The sequence below is a fragment of the Marmota marmota genome, unplaced genomic scaffold (assembly GCF_001458135.2).
Source record: "Marmota marmota marmota unplaced genomic scaffold, marMar, whole genome shotgun sequence".
In the NCBI taxonomy this organism is placed as follows: domain Eukaryota; kingdom Metazoa; phylum Chordata; class Mammalia; order Rodentia; family Sciuridae; genus Marmota; species Marmota marmota.
Window position 1 is genome coordinate 4,610,606 of NW_026000026.1, and position 26,948 is coordinate 4,637,553.

General features: G+C 42.7%; 1 protein-coding gene across 3 annotated transcripts; it reads right to left on the reverse strand.

The window, feature by feature from the left end:
• Nucleotides 1-2,682: 2,682 nt before the first annotated feature.
• Ncoa5 (nuclear receptor coactivator 5) lies at nucleotides 2,683-21,669 on the reverse strand. Of its 3 annotated transcripts, none has more exons than XM_015479018.2 (7): nucleotides 21,123-21,669; nucleotides 11,080-11,406; nucleotides 9,654-9,790; nucleotides 8,613-8,739; nucleotides 6,631-6,830; nucleotides 4,990-5,310; nucleotides 2,683-4,516 (listed from the first exon to the last, which is right to left on the reverse strand). In XM_015479018.2, the coding sequence occupies exons 1-7, from the start codon at nucleotides 21,158-21,160 to the stop codon at nucleotides 3,927-3,929; spliced, it is 1,740 nt and encodes a 579-aa protein (XP_015334504.1). In that variant the 5' UTR covers nucleotides 21,161-21,669; the 3' UTR covers nucleotides 2,683-3,926. The 3 variants fall into 3 exon arrangements, with proteins under 3 accessions (XP_015334504.1, XP_048666731.1, XP_048666732.1); XM_048810774.1 differs by having other exon boundaries at nucleotides 4,967-5,310; nucleotides 21,123-21,379; XM_048810775.1 differs by lacking the exon at nucleotides 21,123-21,669 and having other exon boundaries at nucleotides 4,322-4,516; nucleotides 4,967-5,310; nucleotides 11,080-11,112; nucleotides 11,256-11,398.
• Between the last annotated feature and the right edge of the window lie 5,279 nt (nucleotides 21,670-26,948).

Here is a 26,948-nt window from a genome sequence, read left to right on the forward strand (position 1 = left end):
AGCCTATACATAGTGTACAGGAGACATCGCGTGTATTTTTAAAGTCCCCATATTTATGTAACTAGAAGCGCAAGGGACTCCTCGCCACGGTCCAGCCCTCCCGCTGGGGCGCCGGGGAGGCGGAGGCCTGGGAAGCCGAGTTTTCCTTGACGTTCGAGAGTTTGAGAGCGAAAGTGCTTTAGGCCCAGGCGGGGGTCGTGGTCCTGGTCCTGGTCCCTCGACACCCTCGCTCCGTCCGCTCTCGCCTCCTCGTCCTTTGCGCGCGCCCTTGGCTCCCTTCCCTTCCCTCTAGTTCTTTTCGGAGACGAAGTGAGACGCGGCTGCTTCCCGTGGACTCGCCTCCCAGCGGATGGGAGCCTCCACTGTGGCTGCAGAGGCGCGTGCACAGCCTCCTCTCTTCGGCTCTTATGCAAGTTGGGGCCAGGATAGGGGAGGGGCGCTCTTCGGAGGGAGAAACCCAGAGAGGCCCGCGCCCCACCGAGGAAGCCCCGCCCCGGTGCCTTCGCTGGGGAGCAGGCGTCTCTCCTCAGTTGGCTTGTCGCCTGCTCCCCCATCCCATGGCTCCTCGCCAAAGACTGAAATCGTGGAGCTGGAGGGCGCACCCCCAGAGTTTCCTCCCTGGGTCAGTTGAGGGAGGAGGGGGCAATTCTGGTTTAGGGGTCAGACCCCCTGGGAGGCCCCAGCACCGCCCCTGATGTTCCCTCCCCTGTCCCAATCCGCAGCTCCGGTCTTGGGTTTCCGCCGCCTACTCCGTGTTCTGAGGCCAGGCCTCCCTGCCTAGCAGCGCCTCTAGTACATCCCCCAGGCATCTGGGGTCACATGAGCTTAGAGGTTAGCACCTCCCTATCCTCTAACTAGGACCCAAGGCCTTTGGCTTCCTCGGGCTGACTCCAGTCCTTGTCGCTTCTCCCCAGCAGCCGGGTCGGTCGGAGGCGCACTCTGCCCATAGGGAAAGCGTTTGGGCTGTTTCCTTCCCCCAGGGCACTAAGGGGGACAGGCACTGCATGCTCGTTCCAGCGCCCTCTGGGACTGGGTGCAGCATCTCCAGCCCCAGGGCCCTGAACTGCGCACCTAGTTAGACATCCTGCCCATCTCCCTGAGCTGGGGCCACTGGGTACTCCTGACCTCATCACCTCCTTTCCTTTGAGCCCAAGGCAGAGAGCTGCAGCTGGTGCCATCTAGACAGGGTCAGGTGAGGTTGGGGATAGGTCTGGAGGTCTGCCGGTTAAATTTAATCGGGGACTAGATAGATTCTTCCAAGAACTAGTCAGAAAGTTGGAATTATTTAGACACCAGCCCCCTGCATCTTCCAAAAGCCCTCCCTCTGAGAACCACGGGTCCTGCTTTCTGGGGGCCTGAGCATTTTGGTTTAAAGTGGTGGGGCTGGGCGGTGGTGGTGGTCAACACCAATTAGGGAACCAAAGTTGCACTATCTGGGCCCAGACCGTCTGGTTGGCAAGAGCAAAGTTTCCGTTGATGAAACAAACATCCCACAACAAAAACCCAAGTTTTCTGTGCTACATGTGCAATATTTGTTATGAATGTTATCACGTCATTCATCAAATTATCTTTATAATCACTGTAGCTAGATGTTTCATGTCCATTCAAGTGACTTTTATTCTGAGTGCAATATTTCAATAGCCTTGTAGTGATTAACTAGTGTTGCTTTTGTTTTAGAAGATCTATGTGCAGGGCAATGCAATGAAGTTGAAAACCTTGTAAATAGGAGAGGTTGCAAACCAAATCCAGAGTATTTATTACTATTATTACTATTATTACTAGGCCTGCCTTTAATTTTCAGTGTTTCAGTATTCCGCATCCTGCCTCAGTATTGACCTTGTGTTCTTCGTGCCAATATGAAAAGGAGAGGTTTCGTTCTTTCCTTTATTGTTGAATGCTCCCATTTAATGCTTTAAGGCTTTTACTGTATTAATTTTTTAGACTCTCGTCTGCACAAAATGCAATAAAAATAATTTTATGATACCCTTCATGGCCTGAGGTGTGCTATTTGGAACTCCAGGGGGCCCTCAAGGAGGAACTGGACTCTTGTCAGAAACATTGAACTCTGCTGACAGAAGAGGCAAGCGAATGCACCGGGTCTGGCTGTCCAATTTGTGTGTGGGCAGCACTGGGGCCCTGTCCCGGCAAGCACTGCCCAAGGATCACTCCTGTGCCTGGAGGCACCTGCACTTCCTAGGTGTCTAGGGGGCTCTCTAAAGCGCTCAGGTTCTGACTGGAGAGTACACCAGCTACCCGCACAAGAGTGAGCACAGAGCACCAGCTGAGATCAAAACAGAAGTGTTCCCCTCCCCATCAGCCAGAGAAGACCCCCTCACAACCACCTTCCTTTCCTAGAACAAGGGGACCACCTGTTGACACTGCATGTCTGCCAGAAGCAGGATGCTGAACGGCATAACTAGCAAGTGGGCTTCTGCCCTGAACTATCGGGACAGCTTCTCACTAGGGGAACTGCACAGAGAGGCCGAGGGACTTGGCAGGAGAGAGAGCAGGTGTAGAAACTCATGAGGCTCCGGCAGGGTGAAGAGGTTTTGAGGCCTGACCCTAAGTTGAGGACAAGCAGTGGCAGACCAGAAGGGGCTCCTCACCTTCTAACCCCGGAAAAAGTGCCCTGCAAAGAGGTGCTGCAGATACCATCGACACCCAAGAAAGATGAACACAGTGTTGACTTTTTCATTTTAATTAAAAAGTAATCATTCATTTTATTAACAACACAAGAGTTCCAAAAAGGAAAAACAAAACAAAACAAAACAAAACACTATATAACACAAACGGGTCAGAACATAAAATGCTGTCATTTGGGGACCTTGAGTTTTGAAACCACTGTTTGCTCAGCCACTGGCAGGGACTCAGCTGAAGTCTCTGCCCTCAGCCCTGCCAGAGGCCCGTGCAGACGATCCACGGGGCTTGAGTGGGCACAGCCCCAGGGAGAGGGTGGTTTCTTTCTGCTCCATTCAGAGCAGCAGCCAGAGGCCCTCCAACATCTCACTCTGGCTCAAAGGTTACGAACGCTGTCTGCATGGAGAACATGTCCAGCTACCAACAGTATGACATCGAAATGGTCCCTACCTCCTGCTGCTCAGGAAACAGAACAAGAGGCAGATGAAGACAACAGCCTGGGTTTTTGAGCTAAACTCTCAAAACAAATCACTGGAACAACGGGATCCACTGCCAGAGTCCAAGCTGCCTTCTCAGATCCACTCCCTGCAGTGCCACTGGAGAGGGAGGTGCTGACAGAGATGTTTTGGGGAAGAGTTAGTGCCAAACTGCTGGTGACTGGAGCTGTTCAGTCCCCCCCTAGGGATCCTCCAAAATGAAAACAAAACAAGAAACAAGTATCGCCCCCAAAACTTCCAATTGGTCATCACCCTGCTGCAGGCAGGAGACCCTCCTCCTGTGGCTCCCCCTCGTGGCCGGGTGCTGATCTGAGCCTCGAGCAGGATCCCATACACATGGGATGGCGCATGGTGACGACACTGTACCTGGCAGGAGCTGCAGCTCTGGTCAACACGTGCAAGGAGGGCATGACTAGGCAGGATCAAAATAAGCAAAGGTGATGGCTACTGTCATGACAAATGCCAGCTCAGACGTGGCTTCTTCCTTTCCCCCACAATCCGGCAGACAGAGGAACCAGGGAAGCCCCATCAATATAAACAGCCCAGACGCCTGGACTACCTCGGTGACCCCTACCAAAAACCAAAAAAAGATACACCCCCAAATGCAGTGTAAGCTCTGACTCTGTGAGGAGTAAGCCACAGCCTTGGGCAGAAGAGAGCGCAGGTATAGAAACTCATGACACTCGGTGCAGACCTGGAGCCGCAGACAACATCCTCCAAACAACTCTATTTAGAATGAAGTGGAAGGAGGCCAGGGGAGGAGGGGACTAGGGATGGTTGAACAATTTAGCCTCAGTAATGCCTCTGGTAAGATCCCATGGGGCCCTGGGGCCGCCCCACCTGTGCTGTGGTTTGGCTAACCAGGTGAGAGAGAGCAGGGCCACTCTGGATCAGAGTGTCCAGAGCCTTCTGTACACTTGGATTGTCAAAGTTGATGCCTGTGGATGACATGGGCCTCTGGCTAGCCATGTTGCTAGCAGGTGCCAGGCGACTGGAGGGCTGGCCAAACAGCCCTTGGGAAGGAGCCCCAGGCCTGGGGCCCATGTTCCGAGCAGATCCTGCCTGTCCCAAAATGTTTGGAGGTTGATTGCCAGAGGCCTGTGATCTTTGCTGAGGCTGGTTGTTCACTGCTGTGGAAAAATTCTGGTTCTGGGTGCTTCCGGCAGCAACTGAGGGGGATGCGGAGCTGCTATTGGCCGCAACCGTGCCACTATTGAAGAGGCTGAGGATTTTGGCCTGAAGCTCTTGCTGGGAGGTGGGGGGTGCAGCTGGAGTGGGTGTAGCAGAGGGGAGCACTTGGCCGCTCTGGAGCGGTTGGGAGCTTGGCTGTGTCTTCAGCGAGGCACCCGAGGTCGGCCCGAGTGGTTGGCGGGAAATCGGGCCTGGAAGACAAAAAGAGGGAGGCATCTGGTTGAAAGTACCCCCCAAGGGCAGGAGGCCGAGCAGCCCAGGGAAGAAAAACAATCACTGAATCACATCAATCACATGGTACACAGACAATGACATCAATTTCCCAAAGGGGCCACTTCATGGTACATATGTGCTATTTACAGACAATAGCCCCATTTCCAAAGAAAACTGGAAAAAAGCAAAGGTCAGAGTGGCATCCACCTTGACTACCAGGGAGCCGGCAATACTAGCCCACCACGGTGCATCACAGGGGTCAGAATTCAGTACTTGAATCTTAAAGTTATCGTTAATCAAATTAGCATGGATGGCCCATGAGAGAACCCAAGGGATGGGTTCCTCTCTCTCACCCACCCAGGGAGCCCTGGGCTCACACCCTCCCAACAGAGCCTGGGGATTAGAGAAATGCAGAGTCAGAACTTCACCTCGGCCCTGCCACGTAGCTCACCAGGCAGAGAGTCGGTGCTGCTCCTCATAAGCCGCTCCTTCCGCTCTCGCAGGTAGTTAATGATCTTGTCCGTTTCTTCGGCAGTGAGGTACCTATTGTCTGCCAGCAGGTTGATGAGGCTCTGGATGGCGGGAGGGTGCCCCCCACGCACTCCCTCCTCTGGGCCTCCTCGCTCTCTTTCCTGGAGGATGGCTTCATCAGCCATCTTGGCTGCCTGTCTGGCAATCTCCTCACGTTCCTTCTCGCGGCACTCATTTTTGTAGCGCTCATAATTTCTGGCCACCAGTACCATGGCATCTGCCTGGGGCATGTTGCGATGCTCTGTAGGAGGGAACGACATGAGTTATTTTCTCCTATGACAGATCTGAGTGCCCACCTGCTGTACTCTACCAAGCCTTTCCTAGCCTCAAACTAGCAAGAAAACCATTTTGATGACAAAAAGCCTTGAGACTGGGAGAGGGGTGGGATGGGGAGGAGAGGGGAATGGCTATGCTTGGTGGAGAATGCCCACCTTTGTATAGAGCTCTTTCTTTGGGGAAATTCCTAGATCACAGACTGGTAGTAAAACCCAAAGAAACATGACAGCCTCCCACAGATTCAAACAGACCATGTGGTGAGTAACCATGGGAGGCAGGCCGGCAGCCTCGAGACCAGCAGCAGGAGGCCAAAAAGCCCTCTGTAAAGCCTGGCTTTCCACTGTGCACCTCAGGACAGAGCTGGACTACTGTTTCTTAATTCATCAGTTCAAAAGTCATGGATTAAGATCAAATTGTGACCCCAAATAACCTCGCACTCTACCAGTGGGCAACAACTTTGCAGGATGGAGAGAAGACGTCTCAGAACTTTCTTAACTGTCCTCACACATCTTGAGGACTGTTCCGTGGAGACAACTGACTCACCAGAGATCCCAACATATTCTGAGGCTATGAGCACAGCTAGTCTGGCCAAGAGAGATCCTGGGTGTGGTGGGAAAGGGAAAGTCCAGGCTGTAAGAGCCCCGAGTAGGGCACAGCTAGCTAAGTCTTCACACTTGGGTATCAAAGCACTACTTTGGAGAAGGAATTGAAGGGCATCTAGGGGTCAGAACCTCTTCCCTGTCCTCGCAGCCCACCTACTCACTTCTCCAGCACAGTACCAGGATCCTGTCTGTGACAGTCTCTGTTCCCATTAGAGCGCTGGGTGAAGGCAAGGATTCTATTGCATTTCAGCACAGTGTGCACCAGAGACCTGCGGGAGCCAGATCTCACTGGCCAGAGCTCAATGGGTGCATTTCTTTCCAACTCTCCTTTCAGTGCTTCACCTTCATGACTTGAAAGGGGACATACCGGGGGTATTTACACCACAGAAATCAACGAATGCTACAGACTATCCCCTTACCTCAGAGCTGATTAAATGTTTGCCAGCATATTTACTGCATACACCTAATGGTTAAGTAGAAAGAAGACTCTGAACTGTATCGCTGAGAAAATAAGACGAATAAATGATACGCAAGTCTCTTCTAGGGCATTAAACTTAGGGAGGGGGCCTACTGTGTTTGAGCTGATACGTGAGTCATCTGCCCAAAATCTATTTCTTAGGCATAGAAAAATTAAAGTGCTAACAACTGTCCTCTGAGATTCTGGCCTATTTGGGTCTCCATACCTTGTGGGGTTCCAAACATGATGTTGACTGTACAGGAACGATGAATCTGGTGTTGCTGAGTGATGACAATAGCAAAAGGAGACCCTCCCCTGCTAACATCCTCCAAGGCTTGAGAGAGTGACACCTCTGTGTTGAGGAAGATCAAGTCCACCACCATGCCTAGGTCTCTCACCTTCCGCCCCACAGACTCAGCGTAATCTCTGCAAAAGTAAACCGGATCAGGTCAGTGCTTCTCGACCAACTCTCAATCTGCACACTGTTGCACTTCAGCTGCACATGTGCCTGCAGAGAATTCAAATTCTACCCCCAATTCCTCCCTGAGGTTCCAAGGATCTAGACCACCCTCCTTCCACTGGCTTTTCCAGAATGGCTGTGACCTACTTGAGGTCACAGAGGAATCTGACAGTAGTCCAGTATTTGATACACTTCTGTTGATTCTCTAGTCCAGTGGTCCTTCCTTAGCTCATCCTGCTGCCTAAGACCTGCAGCACTTATCTGCCTTTGGGCAGTCTGCATAGCAGTGGGGAAAACACAGGCGTTCATGCTAAAAAGTTGAATCCCAGCCCCAACATTTGTTTGCAAAATTGTGAATGTTTAAGTAAATCCAATGAAAAACCAATTTCATATTTTTTTTTTAACCAATGAAACAATAATAATATGGCTCAGCTCCTATGTCATTTCCTTTACTTTCCTTCCAATTTAATTAGATCTCTGATATTCTCTTCTTTTCTCATCACCCACATATTTTTTTCTTCATTTTCCAAACTGGTTGTGAGTCCACAAGAGGAAAGGGCTGTGTGTTTGCTTATTGCTGCTATTAAGACCTTGAACCTGGTATCTACACTTGCTGAAGGAATACACATGTAACATGATCACTGTGAAGATTAAAAATAATTTACGTAAAGCACCTAGCATGGGGTACTACAAAGTAGGTGCTCAGAAAAGGACAGCTATTATTATCATGTATTATCCAGAAAAAGCTACAGTAAAAGCAGCATTTATCTCTGAACAAGGTTGCCCAGAGCCTGTGAACTCTGCCTGCTGCTTGGTGTCTCAACACCTATTTCCCTAGTCACTGACTTGAAATTAGCTCTTTAACCCCAAACTACGAGAAAATACATGATGTTATTTACTAACCAACTGGGGAAAGGGAACACAGCTACTGTCGAGACTGCAAGCTGCCATCTCTCTTTCTGTTTCTCGGCTCTGCCTCTTCCCAGGTGAGAATGTAGAGGTGAAACAGAGCTGTGCTACCAATTCTGGGTTGGCTAACATGGTCATCTAACAGTTCTGCAAGGCCAGGGCCCTTCACAAAGCAGGCACAGTTTTGGTTGGAAAACCCAGACATGTGCTTCCCAAACGATTAGGGATTTGGGACTGTCCCACAGAAGGGGAACTATTGCTTTGCTTGATTAATACCTACTCCCTCTCCCACTCTCAGTTCACATGGGTCTAACCCCACCTCCAGCTTTAGGGTGGGTACAGACATATGGCATTCTAATACCCCTGGCCAAAGTGACAAGATCAGTGATGGGGAAAGTGAGCCAGGCCAATCTAATGAGAATAATCCAGGACTTTAGGAAAATGAAGCTCTCTTTCAAAGGGTTTGTTAAGCTCAGAAAACACTTATCTAGCTAGTCTGCCTTTTCTAGTAGAAAACCTGCATGAGAATGATGGAAACACCGAGGGAAGCTGTGCCAAGATGCCAACCAGAGACCAAGTCCTGATGGCACAGTATGACCATGGATGAGGCCATGTCTGGACTTCCCAACTGAGCAATCCAAAAATTTCCCTTTTGGATTCAAGGCAGATTGAATTGGGTTTTCTGTCACCTACAACTCAAAGAACTCTGGCTAATGCTCATAACAATACCAGAATTCAGTGGGCAAGCCCAAGTTCAGTGGGTAAGCAGCTAAGCAGGAGCCTGAACTTTTTCTTCTGACCCATCTTCTCATTAGGGAGAGGTATCCAAGGGGTCTTACTTAGTCTGCTTGTTGACCACAATCACAGAACAATCCACAGGTCTCTCCGCATCAAAGCGTCTCTGGATTTCCTCAAAATATTGACGGTAAAGCTCTTCTCTACGCCGTTCCTCACGTTTCAAACGCTCTGCAAGATACCACCAGGGAAATCTAAAATAAGGACTGTCCTTCTACAAAAATAAGCCAGAGGACTCTCTAAATTAATTCTTACATCTACCTCCTAAAAATAATATATTTTTTTCACTCTTAAATTCATAAAAATGAAATGGATTAAAAGGCACAGACTTTTTTGTGGTAGTGGTGATTAAACACAGGTACACTTTACCACTGAGCTACCACCCCAGCCCTAAATTTTTAGTATTTATTTTGAGATAGGGTCTTGTTAAGCTGTTACGGGTCTCTCTAAACTGCTGAGGCTGGCCTCTGACTTTTGATCCTCCTGCCTCAGTCTCCTGAATCTCTGGGATTACAAGCATGCGCTGCCACTACACCCAGCTCACTGAAAAAAAAAGGTGTATTGAGAAAAATCCACTTCCTGTCTTGAGACAGCTTACTCCACATTCCCCTGGGGCATATTTCCTTTCACTAAATAAACCCTTTATGCTTTTTCTAAAAATAAATAAATAAATAAATAAATAGACCCAAGTTTGTCTTTACCTAAAAAAGAGAGATGTGATCAGGTAAAAATGATAAAGAAACAAACAAAAACCCATTTTGTATAAATATTCCAGACAGTCATAGCTAGTCAATGAGCACAAAAGCAAGTATTTAATGTTTTCTGCTCCAATATTCTGTTCATTTCTCATTTCTGGAATTTTGTATTTCTTGATGTATGACTAGACCAGATGATGGTGTTAATTTGAACTTAAAAATTATTTTCAAACTGAATGTTCTCTAAACATTAACAAGCTATTTTTATTTCTTTTAATGACCTGCCTGCCCAACTATGTATTAGCCCCCTTTCAACTGGGGTATTGGTTATTAGTGTCTTTTGTAGTGTTTTACCACAGTACTAGGAATAGACTGTTTCTGCTACTTTACCTTTTGCACGAGACTGACTTTCTGGGCCAGGAGGGCCTCGTCCATCAAAGCTGTCTCTGTAACGGTCAAAGTAAGAGTCATCCTTTCTCCTGCAATAGTCATCCATCCGCAGGTATCGATCATAAGAGCCTTCTCTCCTGAAAAGTTAGGGAAGTTTTCACCAAGTTAAAATTCTGTCCTATATGCAAAAACCAGATTTAGAAAAAATTTTAAGACCTAGAAGTTGTAGTAAATATATAATAATAATTTGCCATTTTAACCATTTCTGAGTGTAGAATCCAGTGGAATTACAATGTTGTACAAATGTTACCATTATCTATTTCCAAAACTTCCATCACCTCAAACAGAAATTCTGCTCATGAAGCAGTAACTCCCTATTCCTCCCTCTCTCTAGCCCCTGGTAATATCTATTTTCAGTCTTTATGAATTTGCCTATTCCAGATATTTCATATAGGTAGAAGCATACAATAACTGGGAATTTTGTGTGTGTATGTGTGTATGACTGACTTGTTTCACTTAGCATGTTTTCAAGGGCCATCCATGTTTTAACATATATCAGAACTCCATGAGTTTTTACAGCCAGATAATATTCCATTGTATGTATCTATAACATTTTAAAAATCCATTCATCTCTTGATAGTCATTTAGATTGATTCTAGTTTTTGTCTTGTATGAATAGTGCTGCTATGCACATTCATGTATAATTGAGGCTCTCTTTTCAATTCTTTTGGGTATATACTCAGGAATAGAACTAATGAATCATGATAATTTTATACTTAACTTTTTGAGGAACTACCAAATTTTTCCCCACAGGGGCTATATACCATTTTACACATCTACCAGCAATGTAAGAGGGTTCCAATTTCTCCATACCTTGAAGATACTAGTAATTTTCTGTATAAAAAAATTATTATGTGGGGCTGGGGATAGAGTGCTTGGTTGGTGGAGTGCTTGCCTCGCATGCAGGAGGCCCTGGGTTCAATCCCCAGTACCACACACACATAAAAAAAAAAAAAATTATTATAACCATCCTAGTAAATATGAAGTGGTATCTCACTGTGGCTTTCATTTTCATTCCCCTGATGACTAATGACATGGAACATCTTTTCATATATTTATTGGCTATTTGTGTATCTCCTCCCTGGGTTTTTGCCTTGCCAACAACTTTGTACTTTTTTCTGTTTTCATCTGTACAGTGTTGTCTTTTCCAGGACCTAGAAAAATCCAGATTCATTCACTAAGCATAACTAATCAATCATTCACACATTTCAGCAAAATTTATTGAGCACCAGCACCATGTCTACTACTTGATATACACAGAAAATGCAAGGCTGATAAAGTCACTGCCTTTTTAGAGCTGTCACTTAATTCAGCAAAACACACAAAGGCTGTTAACAAAAAGGAAGCATGGCAGCCATGTAAGTACCTGTACATAGGCTCTCGGGAGTCTCTCATGTCTCTGTATCTGTCATACATGGGGTCCCGGTGATCTCGAAAATCCCTAGAGTCTCTTAGGTCACGAAAGTCTCTAAGATCCCTCATGTCCCGAGCATCGCGCATACTTCTGCTGTCTCTGTGATCCCGAATGTCTCTGCTGTCTCTGTGGTCCCGCAAGTCTCGGGGGTCTCGAATGTCTCTGCTATCACGGGCATCCCGGCCATTTCTGCCATCCCTGGGTTCTCTCCTTGGACTTCCTCGGATTGGAGATCGATCACGCCTTGTATCTCGACTATCTCCAAAGCCATAGGGATCCCTGTGGGAGGTAGTAAGAAGATGCTAAGAAAAAGAGACTGCAGAGAGTCAACCCTTCAGCTCTTTACAGAAGGAAGCCCCCACCCTCTAGTGCCTTTCCCTAAAACACGGATGAGAAACAGAATATGACTAAATTTTAAGGATATTGACCCTTCTGGTCAGCAACTAGTTTAGAAGGTTCGAGAATCTCAAAAGATTATGACATCAAAGGAAGAATGAATTATCAAAAGCCAAAACTTTTGACTGAGGTAATAGTATTCACCAGGCTTTAGGGAGTAATTTGATATTCCTTGCACATGCCAACTGTTATTTCAATCTCAATTTCAATGGGTTTTCAAAGTGAAAGTGCTTTTCCCCCAAATCTATTTTCTCCCATTGGATTTGTTCAAGAGACTTTACAGGAGGAAAAAGTAGAAGGGATAGAGTAAGGGCCAACACTTACTGTACTGTATAACAAACAGCAAAATCTCATATAAAGTGAAAAAAGAAGTTGTTGTTTAAGTACAGAAAACCTCACTTAAAATATATAGCAAGACAATCAAACTGAGGGGAAAAAAAGCAAGCACAACACTATTCACAAAGAATCAAGAACAATCAGTTTCTCTTCTTTGCAGAACTACATAATAGTGGTCTTTCTTAATCTAAGTGTTTATATAGAATCTGATTTCTTTTTGCCCAAGGTTTTGCTTTTACACAGTGTTTGAAATCACAAATACACCTGACCTGCTTTGACTCAGTGCTCTTCATGAGACATTTTACTCCACTGTAAACCCATCCCTAACATAATTAAAACCAAAAGTTTTCTACTTCAATTAAGTCCCATTCCCAACTTTATTCACTTTGGCCAAAAAGCAACTACCCAGTTACTAAGGCTTAAGTTCTTGAAAGTTAACTTTGTTTCTCCCCGCCCCTATTCCCATCAAGTCACCTGAGTCCTATTCACTCTTTCTCTCTCTCTTTTTTTTTAGTTGTAGATGGACAAATACCTTTATTTTGTTTATTTATTTTTATGTGGTGTTGAGGATTGAACCCAGGGTCCTGCACATGCTAGGCAAGTGCTCTACCACTGAGCCACAACCCCAGCCCCTCACTTTTTCTTTTCATTCCCTCTAGATTTGTAAATCCAACTGAAGCCCTTACTTTTATGCTGGCACTAATAAAAGTTTCCAAAAAACAAAACTGAAACAAAACCCAATTTTATTTTAATTCATTTGACATATAAACATCATACTAATCATCTTAAAATGCCAATATTCACCTTTTACAATCTCAGCTTAAATTCCAAGCCCTTGGACACCCCTATCGCAAATAAATAAACTGTGCTCCTTTCTATTACCTCTTTTTTCTCTCGTGGCTCAATCTTCCTGTTCTACTTAAATTGTTCTCATGACTTCATTCACATAACGTGTCTTATTTTTTGTTCATATGGTTTCCCTACTTGCAGTTTTTCTTTTCCTAGACCAGGCCAGGTGCCATCCAATCCCCACATGTAAATTCATGTCCTGGGTCTCCCAAGAAACCTTCCTAATAACTGCTGAGGTCTCTTCCTGCTTAACTCTCGGAGCACTTTTTATCTTTTTGGATCTTTTTTCCCCACTTGTAACAAGTCTAGTGTTTGACCCACTTTAAAGATTACCTCCTCCATAAAACCTGCCCTGAATTCTGATCCCTCCTCACCCCCACCCCCCCGAAAAAAACCTAGGTTATTCCTCCAGGGAATGCCCACTTCAGTAAATGGCACATCTTAACTACTTTATTGCTCAAGCCAGGAAAATAGATGCTATTCTTTGCCTAAAACTGTGTGCACTCTTTAACCACATTTCCAAATTCTGTTCATTTGTTCTCTGTGGTTGGCATCAGTTCTGCCCACTTTTAACTCACTGGTTCTATTGAAAGACAACTCATAATCATCTCATTCCCCAAACCACAGGAAGAACATTTGAAAGGACCCTTCCCATTCCTGCTCTTTCCTTTCTTCTTTGTTCTGTTTTTGATTCTGGGGATTGAATCCAGGCGCGTTACCACTGAGCTACATCCCCAGACATGTTTTGGAGAGTGTCTTTTAGGGCCTTGCTAAGTCTGCCTTTTTTCTGATTTTCCTCCAGAAAGATCACTCTAGAGTGATCATTCAAATAGGCAAAAGCCCTTCACTGATTTCTCACAGTATTTAGAATGCAACCTCAAATCTCTACCAAGGCTAGAAAGGTCCTGCTCAGTCTTGGCTCCGAACTGTTCCAACCGTGTCACACCCTCTCCCTAGTTCACCACTTTTGGGCGATACTAAATTTCCATCTACAACTAGCCCAGATCTTTCCTGATTCTATTACTTGAACAACAGGAATGAACCCAGGTTTACTTTTCAAGGTCTTGGCATGGAAATATCCCTTCTTCCTGTGCCCTGAAAATTTTCAAGCACTTGGGTGTTTATTTCTGTGGTGCTAGGATTGAACCTAGTGCCTCCTGCATGCTAAGCAGGCATCCTACCAGTGAGCTACATCTGCAACCCCCCAAGCACATTTTTATTCATTTACCACGAATTGACATTATCTATTATTTGTTTAATGTCTCTCTGCCCTACTAGATCGCAAGCTCCACAAGGACAAGGACTATGTTTGATTCTTCTTTATGTAGAACAATGTCCGGCCCACAGCAGATTCTCTATAAATATGTTGCATCTTGCTCCAGTACCTACTTCAATCTGTTCTTATTTAGTCATGCACCACATGGGTTTCAGTCAGCAACGGGCTGTGCATATAATGGTGGTCCCATTGATGGCCTAGTGGCACTGTAGCCATTTTAGTTTGTGTAAGTCTACTACAATATTAACAAAGCATCAAAATCACCTAACACCACATTGCTTGTCCACACAGCTTCCCTCCCAAACAGGGAAGGCTTTGTATTCTTAGGACACAGCATGGAGCTCAGTAAATGTTTAATGTTTTGAATTATTCTACTAAACTAAAGCCTCTCAAAAGCAGGCACTGTATTTTGTTTAACTTCTATTATTTACCATGATTACACGAGGCATTAATCACAGTGCCATTAGCTTCACAGAAAATCTCAACTTCACTTCATCCTCCTGGACATAGCACACACAATTAAATATCTATTCTGCTTCTATGAGAAGTTCTTATCTCAAAAAGAAAAAAAGGAATATATGTATGTATGTTTTTCCTTTCTGAGATGAAAGTTTCATTATGTTGCTCAGGTTTGTCTTGAACACCTGGACTCAAGTGACCTTCCTGCCTCAGCCCCAAGTAGCTGGGACTACAGGCAAGTAGTCTTGTCATGTGTCTTTAGGTTTACTGCTATGCTTGATTTGTGGGAGCAACCATATGGTAGATTAGGGGATTTAAATGAGGAGAGCTAAACAGTTTTTATCAGAATGAAGTACAGACTAACCACAGTTTTCAATTTCCCCTATTATGTCACATAATCCTACTAACATGTATAACACCTAATGTAGTGTACAATGTGGGCCAACACTGTAGATCCAATAGGAAGTGACAACTGTGGAGTATTTTTGTACTATTAATGATCAGCGGATAAACCTGCCTTAGGGAGCAGTTAGAAGTAGTCATTAGAGGTGGAATCAGATTTCAAGTATTCTTGGCAATCAGGACTGAACTACCATGAACCTGACAGACCACAGACCAGCACACACAAAGCCTGGAGCTGGTGGAAATGGCGGTGGGGAAGCAGATAAGAACACCATGTCACAGCATGTTATTCAGATTTAGGACAGTAAATGCTATTATTTGGTTTCCTTTTTTCTTTTTCTTTAAGGTGCTGGGTTGGAACCTAGGGTTTCACATAAGCTAGGCAAGCACTCTACCACTGAGCTACATCTCCAATACCATGGTTCTCATTCTTTTGAATCAATTGAAAACCCTTACTTACCTGCCAGAACCCACCCCTGCAGTTTGACTACAACCCTGTTTTTGCAAAATCGGGGTCCATGCTTCCAGTTTTGAGACAGCAAGTCCCTCTCCTTCCCTCAAAGAATCTACAGTTCTTCCACAACACAACCACTAATTCCCTCTCAACTGCCTGTTGTCGGAAAATGTAGGAGAGGTGATATTCACATGGGGGAAAAGAACCAAGGGTAAGGTAGTAGAGGAAGTAGGAACAGAGAAGATAATAATTCTCTGAAATGAAAAGGGGGAGCTTCTCCCCTGTATCCAAAAGATGAACACCACAGCAGACTGCTGTTCTTCTGGAAACAAAAACAAACAAAAACCCTTTAGGGTCACTTTAGGATCCAAACAAAGAACTCCTTAGAACAAAAAGGCTCCTGTTGCTGGCCCCACCATCTTTCTCAAAACAAGAACAAGGCTCACAAAAGTAGGATTCAGAGTGCAGAGGAGACAAAGCCTTCTGCATGAGAAGCTTGACCTCTGATGATAAGTAAGTTACAAAGAGGTTTCTGAGCAAAATAAGGTTCACAATATCGTTGCATGGCACCAGAGGTATTTTACTAAGGGAAACCAATGCAGCATACCCTCAGGTCCCATGTCGCTAGTGGCTAAAAAGAAATTGAACAGTGGTTAAATAAATTTCAGCAACAGAGTCCACAAACTGAAGGTGACCAACAACTAAAATCCTGCTGTTTTATCTAAATGGGGGTGGGGAGGATGCTCTTTGCCTTGAGAGAAATAGTCATATCACTGGGAAACATTGTAGAGGAAAGGGAGGGATGGGTGAAGGGAAAGACCAAGGTTCAGATGACTAGCACTGTGCTTCTGGCAGGTAGATTAGGGGATTTAAATGAGGACCAAAGGAGCTTGCAGAGCACTAGGCATTCAAGAGCCTACATAGCATGAACTGAAAGACGATGATCATCTTAGAAGACTGTGATGAACCTTCAGCTGCTCTTCAGCAAGAGACTGAGCGCAGGCCCAGCACGGCGCTCTGGGCCTCTCTGTACATGTCGGGGAGGAAGGCCGGTCTTTCACTTCCTTTTTTTGGCAGAGGGTGTCATCTCCTTTCTTCCTTTCTGTTCTCTGGAATATTTTCTTCGGAAGGGCCAGCCTTTTGACCCTGACAAAAATCCTTCATCAGCTCTTCGAACTCTGACATAGATACTGTCCACAAGTATTTTTAAGTGACTTGTTGCTGAGTAATGCTGTTCCCTCATCACGATGGCTCCATGCTGTTAGAAAAGACTTGTGCAGAATTTTGCCATTAGATGCAGGTAGGATATGGAGTGCAATGAGATTCACACCTCGCAGATCCAAATGTTTAAGTGTCCATGCTTCTCCCTAGGAAACAGACTGAAGATTTTCTCGAGCACAGGTATGACTTTTCTACTAGTGGAGGCGGCACTTGCTGAGAACCGATGACTCTTCTTCTTCAAGTGTTAGCACGGAAGTAATCACAGCCTGGAATCTTTGTGAGGCATCTAGAGCTACAGCTGTCTCACCCAAGGAGCGAGCACTTATCAAAGGGATTAAGGCCCCATGGACAAGTAGAGAGCACCTCAGGTTATACAGGAAACCTACCCATAGCCAAGTTATTTCTGATGAACCAATCCCCAATCTCTTCACCAAAGAGGTACCAGGCTCAACGTAACTCACAAATATATGGGGGAAATCCTCTGCAGAGCATTTGGTGTAGACCAAGTTAAGGTTTAGAAAATACCATATAGTCTTAACTTCTAACACTTGGGAGCCACGATTGCATAGGGGGATACTCTAATGCCTTGTTTGACAAGTGTTATACTGAAAATGATTCTGAAAACAACTAAAACACAACCAGAATCACAATGCAGTTTTTGAAGAAGGACTAATGCCCAATGTCAATGCTAGACAACTTGTATGGTAACTCTGCAATGTACTCCAAGGAGTCCAGTGAAGTGGCCCAGGGATTAAATGATAAGAATTCAGGCTGAAATGTGATCTGGAGCAGGGATCCTTCATGCAGAGTTCTCTGTGCCTGGCTGGGTCAATACTGTCAGAATTATACATTGACAGCTGGAGTCATTAGAGAGGTATGATACTGAAACACAAAGCAAAGCCAACAGTACGTTTTACAGAGACATCTAAAGAGGTGATAATCCTGTGAAAATTCCCAAAGATACCTTGCTGTTTGACACTCAAGATTAAAGTCCAGCAAAACAAGGTGTTATAAAAGTCGTGCCAGCATGCTTAAAAACAATTTTCTTATTAAAAGTAGACAGCACTGAAGATGTTAAAGGCAGCTGTCCCCCCGCCTTTCCTGGGAACATGTGTTCACTATGACTGGGTGCACAAAGGGCTATTAAGTGAAGTTTGGTGTTGTCAACATACTGGGACATTTAGGACTACCTCAAGGATTTGACTGGAAGCATGTACCCAAAGAGAGAGATATGCAGTATTCACCCTCAGAGAAACCATCAGCCCCTTCCAGGTTGATCACTTACCCATCTAGCCTATTTTTCACATTTTACTTCTGGTCTACTGGTTAAGAGAGAAAGCATGATCAGGGCAATGGTCAAACTGTTGATGCTTTTTTTTGAATATGATATTCAACTTGTTTGGCTTATTTATTTTAATAAAAAATCTAGGACACTTTGCTCAGGATTTAAATGGGGCTCAAAACAAATTTTATGAAAGGCGGTCATTCTTATTCTCTGAAGCAAATAGGCATGACTGTATGGAATTTCATCATGTTAAATGATATGCTGAGGAATCCAGTTAGGAACCTATCACCAAGGGGAAAACTGACTGTTAATCGAATCTGAATTAGCCTAGCTGTCAGTCCTACTGAGTTTAAGTCAAGCAGGAAGCCATTACCCCACCCATACTCAAAGAACTTCATTTTAGAATTAGTTCTGAGGAATGATATTTTTATTTTGGCGGGGTGTACCAGGGATTGAACTCAGGGGAACTCAAGCACTGAGCCACATCCCCAGCCCTATTTTGTATTTTATTTAGAGACAGGGTCTCACTAAGTTGTTTAGTGCCTTGCTTCTGCTGAGGCTGGCTTTGAACTCACAATTCTCCTGTCTCAGCCTCCTGAGCTGCTCGGATTACAGGTATGCACCACCACACCGAGTGGAATGTGATGTTTGTAAGAGGTATATAAAGATGAGTTTTGTATTTATATTGTTGGTAAGGGACTCATTTTATTTATTTTTAAATTTTTGGTACAAGGGTTTGAATCCAGAGATGCTTAACCACTGAGTCACATTCCCAGCCCTTTCTATTTTTTTATTTTGAGACAGGGCCTTGCTAAGTTGCTGAGACTGGCTCTGACCTTGTGATCCTCCTGCCCAAGCCTGAATCACTGGAATTGCAAGTGTGTGACACTATACCTGGCTAGGAGCTCATTTTAAAAGGCCCTCTCCAATGCTGTTTGTTTGTGGAAGGACTATTACTTAAAAAGAAAAGGAGCATAAAACTATTTCCTCCCTTAAATTATGGAGTTGCATTTTAGGCTGGGATGAAATTAATTCAGCAATAGCTATGCTGGATTCCAACCAGGGGAGTTGGTGATTTCCCCAACACTGTAAATGTGTGATTATCTTATCTACATTTAACTTGAAATGTTAAAAAGCATTTGGCTAAGTATTATAAGGATGATATAAAATACCCTTTCAATCCATAAAAGAGCCGGGTGTGGTGGTGCATACCTGTAATCCCAGCAGCTTAGGAAGCTGAGGTAGGATGATCGTGAGTTCAAAGTCAGCCTCAGCAAAAGGCGAGGTGCTAATAAGCAATTCAGTGAGACCCTGTCTCTAAATAAAATACAACATAGGGCTGGGGATGTGGCTCAGTGGTCAAATGCCCCCAAGTTCAATCCAAGTACCCTAAATAAATAAATAAATAAATATTTCTATGCATAAAAGAAACAAAAACTAGTCTCTACTCTGCAATGTATATGTGTATATGCTTTCTTTTAATCTTTAAAAACAGATACCACTACCCAGAGATCACAAGCATCATGAGGAAAGAGGGAGGAAGGATTTTACTTTTTAGTGACAAATTCCTACTCCTCCTGATAAGCCACTTAGTTGAGAAACACACATCAGAGCTCTTTTGAAAATTAAACACATACACCATGTTTCTTTTCAAGCCACCTGGCAACTACAGTTTCTAATGGGAGCCCCATGTTTCTGATCATTAGAGGCGAACACTTAGCCACCCCTATTCCATAATTACTGGGACAATGTGGAAAATGATACAGATGGGACTGCCCAATATCTGCAGAATACTTGGATACATCCTAATGGAAACAGTCATCATATGGAACTGCTGAAGCTCTAAGAATTTATTTATGTTCTTCAGGCTACTCACATACTCACAAAGCAACCAACACAGCATCTACCTGCAAGCTGAAGGCATTCTTTATAGTGTTGAGAGGACAGACAGAATGCTAATGTATATGCCCACTTCTGCAGTGAAACCAATGGATGGCCAGGGCATTTGCATGACAGTTGTGGTATGACTGTTGTGTTGGATTCAACTCCTCTGTCCAGGTAGAATGAAAAAAAAAAAAAAAAAAAAAAAAAAGAACACCAGAATCAGCAGCTCCACCTTGCCCTGAGGGTCTGCTTGAACTCTGCAGAGTAGAAGAGTACATACATATACTCTATTCCTGGTAGCTAGAAAATACTCTCCCTTCACATTCAAGTAGGAGTATGTACATAAAACATACAGCAACCATTTTTTCTTATAATAAAATACGTGTTTTTGCCCCAAGCAGGGTAGCTATGTTTGAGAACTCAATTAGTTGGATATATTCCTGGGTCCTGTGGAATTACCAGTATAGACTACAACTCACTGTATTCAGCAGTGTTCAGTTCACTGTAGGAAATGTAGTTTACTGTGGGATGTAGTTTAGTTATGTACTTTCTGTGGAAAATTGGCATTACCTAGGGGCAAAGGCAAAATCCATATTGAGTATCCAGTTGAGCCTTGAAGAGACACGAGATATGAAATATATCTATCTGCATTCCACACAAAACTGCACACACTGCATCCACTTGTGTGTTGTTATGGAACCAGAAAGCTTGAATGTAATATGCGCATCTTTGGTGCAAATGGTAACATTTTAAAACTCTTCACTGAGAAGGGACCGATTTAATTCATATCTTGAGGGAATACATCAGGACTATCTCTTTTGTATATACTGGAAAGAAGAATACAGTGGGAAAATGTCTTCTATTTCCAGGAAAGCTAAGAAAAAGGGAGACTTTTGAGAGGTGAAGTGTTTTGCCCTTTTTATTTCCCCTCAAACAGGTAACCCAAGCATGCGAGCAAACAGGGGATCTGCAGCACAGGCATAGCAGCAATCTCTCAAGCAGCTCTTCCCGTAAACCTGGGTTAACATCTGGACCGGCAGCCATTTGGAATGAAGAGTCGAATCTCTGCTGCCTGCTGCAATGCAGCATGGCACACACCACCGACCCTGGGGCACTCCTTCTGCTCTGGAGGCTCCCACTGACACGTGTGCTGGGGAAAGACAGAGGTTTATCCTCTTCCAATGGCCTGCAACTCATGTTGCAAGCTGAACTTGCTGGGTTTGCCACCGAAAACACAAAGCTTCCTCTGCATCTCCTGATGTATTGTTTAAAAAAAGCAGCAAGGCCCTTCACACAAGGTTCATATTCTTATTGTTTGCTTGAGCGTTTCTGATTTGCTGGGGGGGAAGAAAAGACCCTTGATGTATGCAGTTGGGCTTAACTCCCCAGAGCCCAACTCTCCCAAGGTAACTCACTGCTTCAGGGTACTTTACCTTCGTGTGGGGCTGGGTCTTGATGGAGCCGTATTCATATTTCTTCTTTCCGCTGCCTTATTAATATCTGAAAAGAATAATCAACCCATCTGTTCAATGCTACGGAATAAAAACAAGATCATCAGCACATTTTAAATGAAAGCAACAACAAAAAACTACAATGACAACCAGATGGTATGAGAAAATCCATTCAGCAGAGAGACACTGTCACTTGGGCAATTTTTATTATTAAGTTAAGGAGTACATTGTCACAGCTTGGTAAAGAATGTCCCTTTTAATAATTTGTATAAAACTGATTATATCATTGCTTTAACACCCTGCGAAGCCCAAAATGTATCGTTGCCCCCTCCAAAGGAAGAAAAAGGTTGTTTTCTTAATTACTGGAGAATCAGTTGTAAGATTTCTTTGTAGGGAAGAAAGTGGAGAAAAGGAGTTTGGTAAAAACAAAAACAAAAAAGAGTAAAGGCAAATAATTCTATTTTATGTTACAAAGGAGTAATAGGAGGAAACTGAGGTCTCAAGACTTTCAATATTTCATGAAGCAGGGCCTCCTTTTAGTGTGCCTTGTATTGTACTCCCATCAAACAAAATCTTCCAGAATGACATGTAGGACAGAAATTTTGGGGGGATAATCAAAGAATATTACCTGTTAATATATATAAATTTCACAGATAAGTACTTTAAGAATAAGAATTGGCATTTGGTACAGTGGAGTTAGGCAATAAAAGACTCCTCATAGGAAGTTTTAATTAAGAGAAGACCAGCATATACAACTAGATAAGGTAATCTTATAAGCTTATAGGAAAACTTATAACCCATTTATGCAGTAAAAGCCTGATTTACCAAAAATAAAGCATATGCTTTATAAAAACTGAAGTGAATAATAAATAAATAACATCATGCTGTAAGAACTGATGAGATCTTCTAAAGAAACATACCAATCTATACCCACAAATAATACTTCACAATTTTTATGACTTATACATTTTAATTAAAAATTTTGTACTTCAGATGAACGGAGAAATAAACTGCTTCTTGCTGTAGTGTAGTTTTGTTCCTCTTGTTCCACATTAAGCAATTAATAGCATATCTAATGACTCAAATGGTATTAAGCACTCACATAATTAGAGTGCTTTAAAATAGTAATTATGTATTTTAAAAATCTTGGAGCAGTTTCCTATCATGTGAGACCTACAGCANTATATATATATATATATATATATATATATATATATATATATATATATATATATACATACATATATATATATATATATATATACACACACACACATACACACACACACACACACATATGTATTTTTTTTTTCAGTGATAGGGATTGAACCCAGGGCTACTCTATTACTGAGCTACATCCCAGGCCTCTTTATTTTTGAGATAGGGTCTCTCTAAGATGCCCAAGTTGGCCTCAAACTTGTAATCCTTCTGCTTCAGCCTTTCAAGCTGCTGGGATTACAGGTGTACACCACTGTGCCCAGCAATAATTTTTTGCTTTTTGCAGTTACTTGAAAGATTATTGAAAGAATATTCAAGATTAAACCTTTTTATAGTTTTTTTTTAGTTGTAGTTGGATACAATACCTTCATTTTATTTATCCATTTTGTGGTGCTGAGGATTGAACCCAGCACCTCGCATGCACTAGGTGAGTGCTCTACTGCTAAGCCACAACTGCAGCTCCTCAAGATTATATCTTTAAACCATTTTTGAATTGTAATTTGTCTCCTAATATCCACTTTCTTTGAGTAGTCCAAAGCAAGTATTTTTGGATGGTGTGGTTTATGTTTCATCTACAAAAAAAATACTTTTAGAACATTTTTAGAGGCTAGCACACTTTTAGTGTAGTATGTCAAGTGTTTGTCTATTCACCTTAAGAACTCCTTAAACTCCCATTTTAGCTGAAATATGGAGAAAATGAGAAGTGGAATTTATGATTTTGTGAAAACAGGGACTGAACCCAGGGTACTGTGCATGTTAGGTAGTGCTCTACCACTGAGGTGCATCCCTAGCCCAAGATCTGGAAATTTTTTGTTAAGTCTCATCTCTATTCAAGAGGATTGCCCAGATTAGAGTAGGGCTGGGAGGTTTCAGTGAGTTATGAAAACACAACCAACCCTCAAATACAAAAATTCCTAATAGATGTGCACATACAACTTTTGGAAAACCTCTGGGCTTCTGTACATTAGAGGTGGGACATTCACTTAAAATTTTCTTTGCAACTACTGTGACTGGTAAAGGGACCTTTGTATTCACTAATCAGATTATTAAATTCTTAGAGCACTATATAATTGAAAGCAAGGAAATAGAAGTGAAGTTAATGTAAAGGAGGGGAAAAGGGTAGCCAGTTTGGAGATCTTTCTGGATATTTGATGGGGAACTATGATTGGGAAAAAATTAATCAACAAGAAGTAACAAGTAGTAACTTAGGAGTCTTTCTAATAAGAGGTGGAATGCCTCCTTTGTATAGAAAAGGGGAGACGGTACTTCTCATCCTTTCTGCTATACTTTATCCTGGCCAATTGCCTCTAGGACACAGTTGATCTCTCGTATATTCTCCACTGTAGCTTGAAAGGTACTTATACAACTTTAAAAATTATATTAGCAATATGAATGATATTCAAAATCATTATAATCACTGAGATGCTTAACCTTGGCCTGAATAGCTCTAATTTCCAAGTAAGTAGTCTTCTGAAAACTTTTCAAGTTTAAAGCACTTTTCAGTTAAAGATTTTTAAGTCAAGAAAAATAGCACCAGCTCAAGGGATTTACATAAAGAGAGAGAAAAAAAAAACTGGGAAAATAATCTAGAAAACATGTGCTATAAGGAAAAACCAAAAGAATGAGGTAAAGTGCTCCTAAAGAAAGACACAATATCTAATGTATAATTTTATTTTAGTATGCCAGACAGGGTTCACAAAAAATAATCCTTGAATAATGTTATAAATAAAAATAAATGCAAGTGTCATTCACAGTACCAAGAACTGCTTTGCTCTATCTATTTTTTTTAACGGTACCGTCATAAAACAACTCTTTCAGTCTTAAAACCAAAATTTATACTTCACTGGCTTTAATAATAGAAAATAAGGACAAGAAATAAGAGTAGCATGAACTATGATGCTTAGTGACAGCACCACTATGGGCCACTGAAAGAACCCAGAAGCCTACACAATTTCAGTAACTACCTACAAATGAAACAAAACTTCCCAGAAGGCTGAGCTGAAAACCAACGAACAGCCAGGAATGACTAAATTGGAATTATATGAAGATAAAGATAATGCCACTTGGAAAACCATACTGACAATGACAGCAAATATCACTTATTAAGTTCCCTAAATTAGGAGGAGAAATGAGAGTACTTTTAAATTCATGAAGATTACTTTGATGATATATTGTGACATCAGGGATATTGTAATGAGTTACATGTAACAAGTTAAGGATAAGAAAATGCTTGCTTTGTTCTACATCAACCCTTTAAACTAGCTCAACTCATATCTGACTTTCTCTTTCATTCTCAGTTAATTCTTATACCTTTAACTGTATTTGCATAATATTCCTGAGAATACGGATGAAGGAAATTAAAATGTATATTTACAAAATGTTTGCTCTGTTCCTGGGCCTGTACTAAGAACATGATGTACATTTATTTCATTTAAACCTTTTCTAACTCTAGGAGTTTAGTACAACATGATTTCTTTTCAGCAAATGAGGAAATTTAAGGGTTAGGTAAATTAGATGACTTATCCGAGGCCACACTACTATCAGAAAGCAAAGATGGGGTGGATGGGGTGCACACCAAGGTCCCTCTCGCACAAAGTGCTTAAACATTATGCTACACCGCCTCCAACAGGGAGTGGAAAGATGTGGTTCCCATTTACACTGGTCTTGCTAGGACTCCTGGATCAAATGCTGGTGGAACCCTGAAAAGGCCCAATCTACACTTGCCAATGTTTAAATGCCTCATAGACACTCAACAGGGTAGGGCCTACTTATTCAATTACCACTCCAATTTCTGTCACCTCAAACTACAATGTTTTTGGTTTCTTTGCACTTCAACTCTTCAGACAAAAATTCTTTATCAACATTAATTTACTCCCCCTTTTACTATTACGTGTGTGTGTGTGTGTGTGTGTGTGTGGTGCTAGGGATTGAACCCAGGGTCTCCTACTGGCTCCATACTGCTTTAGTACTAGAAAACAAGGACAAGAAATAAGAGTAGCATGAACTACGATGCTTAGTGACAGCACCACTAGGGGCCACTGAAAGAACCCAGAAGCCTACACAATTTCAGGAACTACCTACAAATAAAACAAAACAAGAGGTAACAAGTAGCAACTTAGGAGTCTTTTTAACAAGAGGTGGAATGCCTCCTTTGTATAGAAAAGGGGTGATGCTGGGCAAGCACTCTACCATTGAGACACACCCCCAGCCCTTCTCTTTTGAGTGAATTATTTATTTCATTTTTTGATATATTATCATCATATATAATTATGGGGTACATGTGATGCTATACATTTGTATACACATGTTATATTGTGTATATACACAGTGTGGAATAACTAAATCATATTATCATCCATCATTATAAATTTTTATCATTTATTCTTCCTAATTGCAACTTTCTACCCATTGATCATTATCTCCCCAATCCCAGCCTCTTCTATTCTCTGAGTTTGTTTTGGATTCCATATATAAGTGAGGAAATGCAGTTTTTGTCTTTCTGTGTCTGGTTCCCAGGGGTCCTCTACCACTGAATCACATACATTCCTAGCATTTTTGTGTGCCCCCCCCCCATATTGGAGATTTAACTCCAGGGTCTTAGGGGAACACCCTATTACTGAGCTACATTCTCACCCCTTCCCAGACCTTATTTATTTTTGGTATTGGCAATTGGGCCCCATTCCCAGCCCTTTATAAAATTTTTTGAGACAGGGTCTCACTAAATTGCTGAGGCTGGTGCCATCACACCTAGTTTTTTTTAAAAAATGTATCTTTTTAGTTTAGACTTTTATTTTATTTATTTATATGTGATGCTGAGAATCGAACCTAGTGCCTCACACATGCCAGGCAAGTACGCTACTGCTGAGCCCCAGCCCCTATTATGTTGTATTTTATTTACAGATAGGGTCTCACCGAGTTGCTTAGTACGTTGCAGATGCTGAGCCTGGCTTTGAACTCACAATCCTCCTGACTCAGATTCTCGAGCCGCTGGGATTACAGGTGTGCGCCATCGAGCCCAGAATGCCCAGCTCTTTTTATTACTTTTATGTTTTTTGAGACAGGGTCTTGCCAAATTGCCTGAGCTGGCCTTGAACTTCTGATCCTCTTGCCTTAGTGTCCTGAGTAGTTGGGATTATAGGTGTACACTACCATGTCCACTGTGTCTGACATATTTCACTGAACATAATGTCCTTCCTTCTAAGAAAAGAGCATTTTGCTAGGGATCAGCAAATCTGAGTTACAGCCCTACTCTGGAGAAAATTTTTTTTAATATTTATTTTTTAGTTGCAGTTGGACACGATACCTTTATTTATTTTTAAGTGGTGCTGAGAATCGAACCCAGGTGCTTGCACATGTTAGGTAAGCACTGTACCACTGAGCCACAACCCCAGCCCTACTCTGGAGAATTTAATCAAGATGCTTATTTTCTCTGAATCTACATGTCCTTCTTGATAAAACAGATATTCTGCTTGTGTTGACTATACTGATTCAAGGAGAAAATCAACCACAAGAAAAACTTACTAGTTTGGATTCACAAAGGTTAAGCTAACATATACCAGTAAAAAATTCTGAATTACAAAAATTATAAAG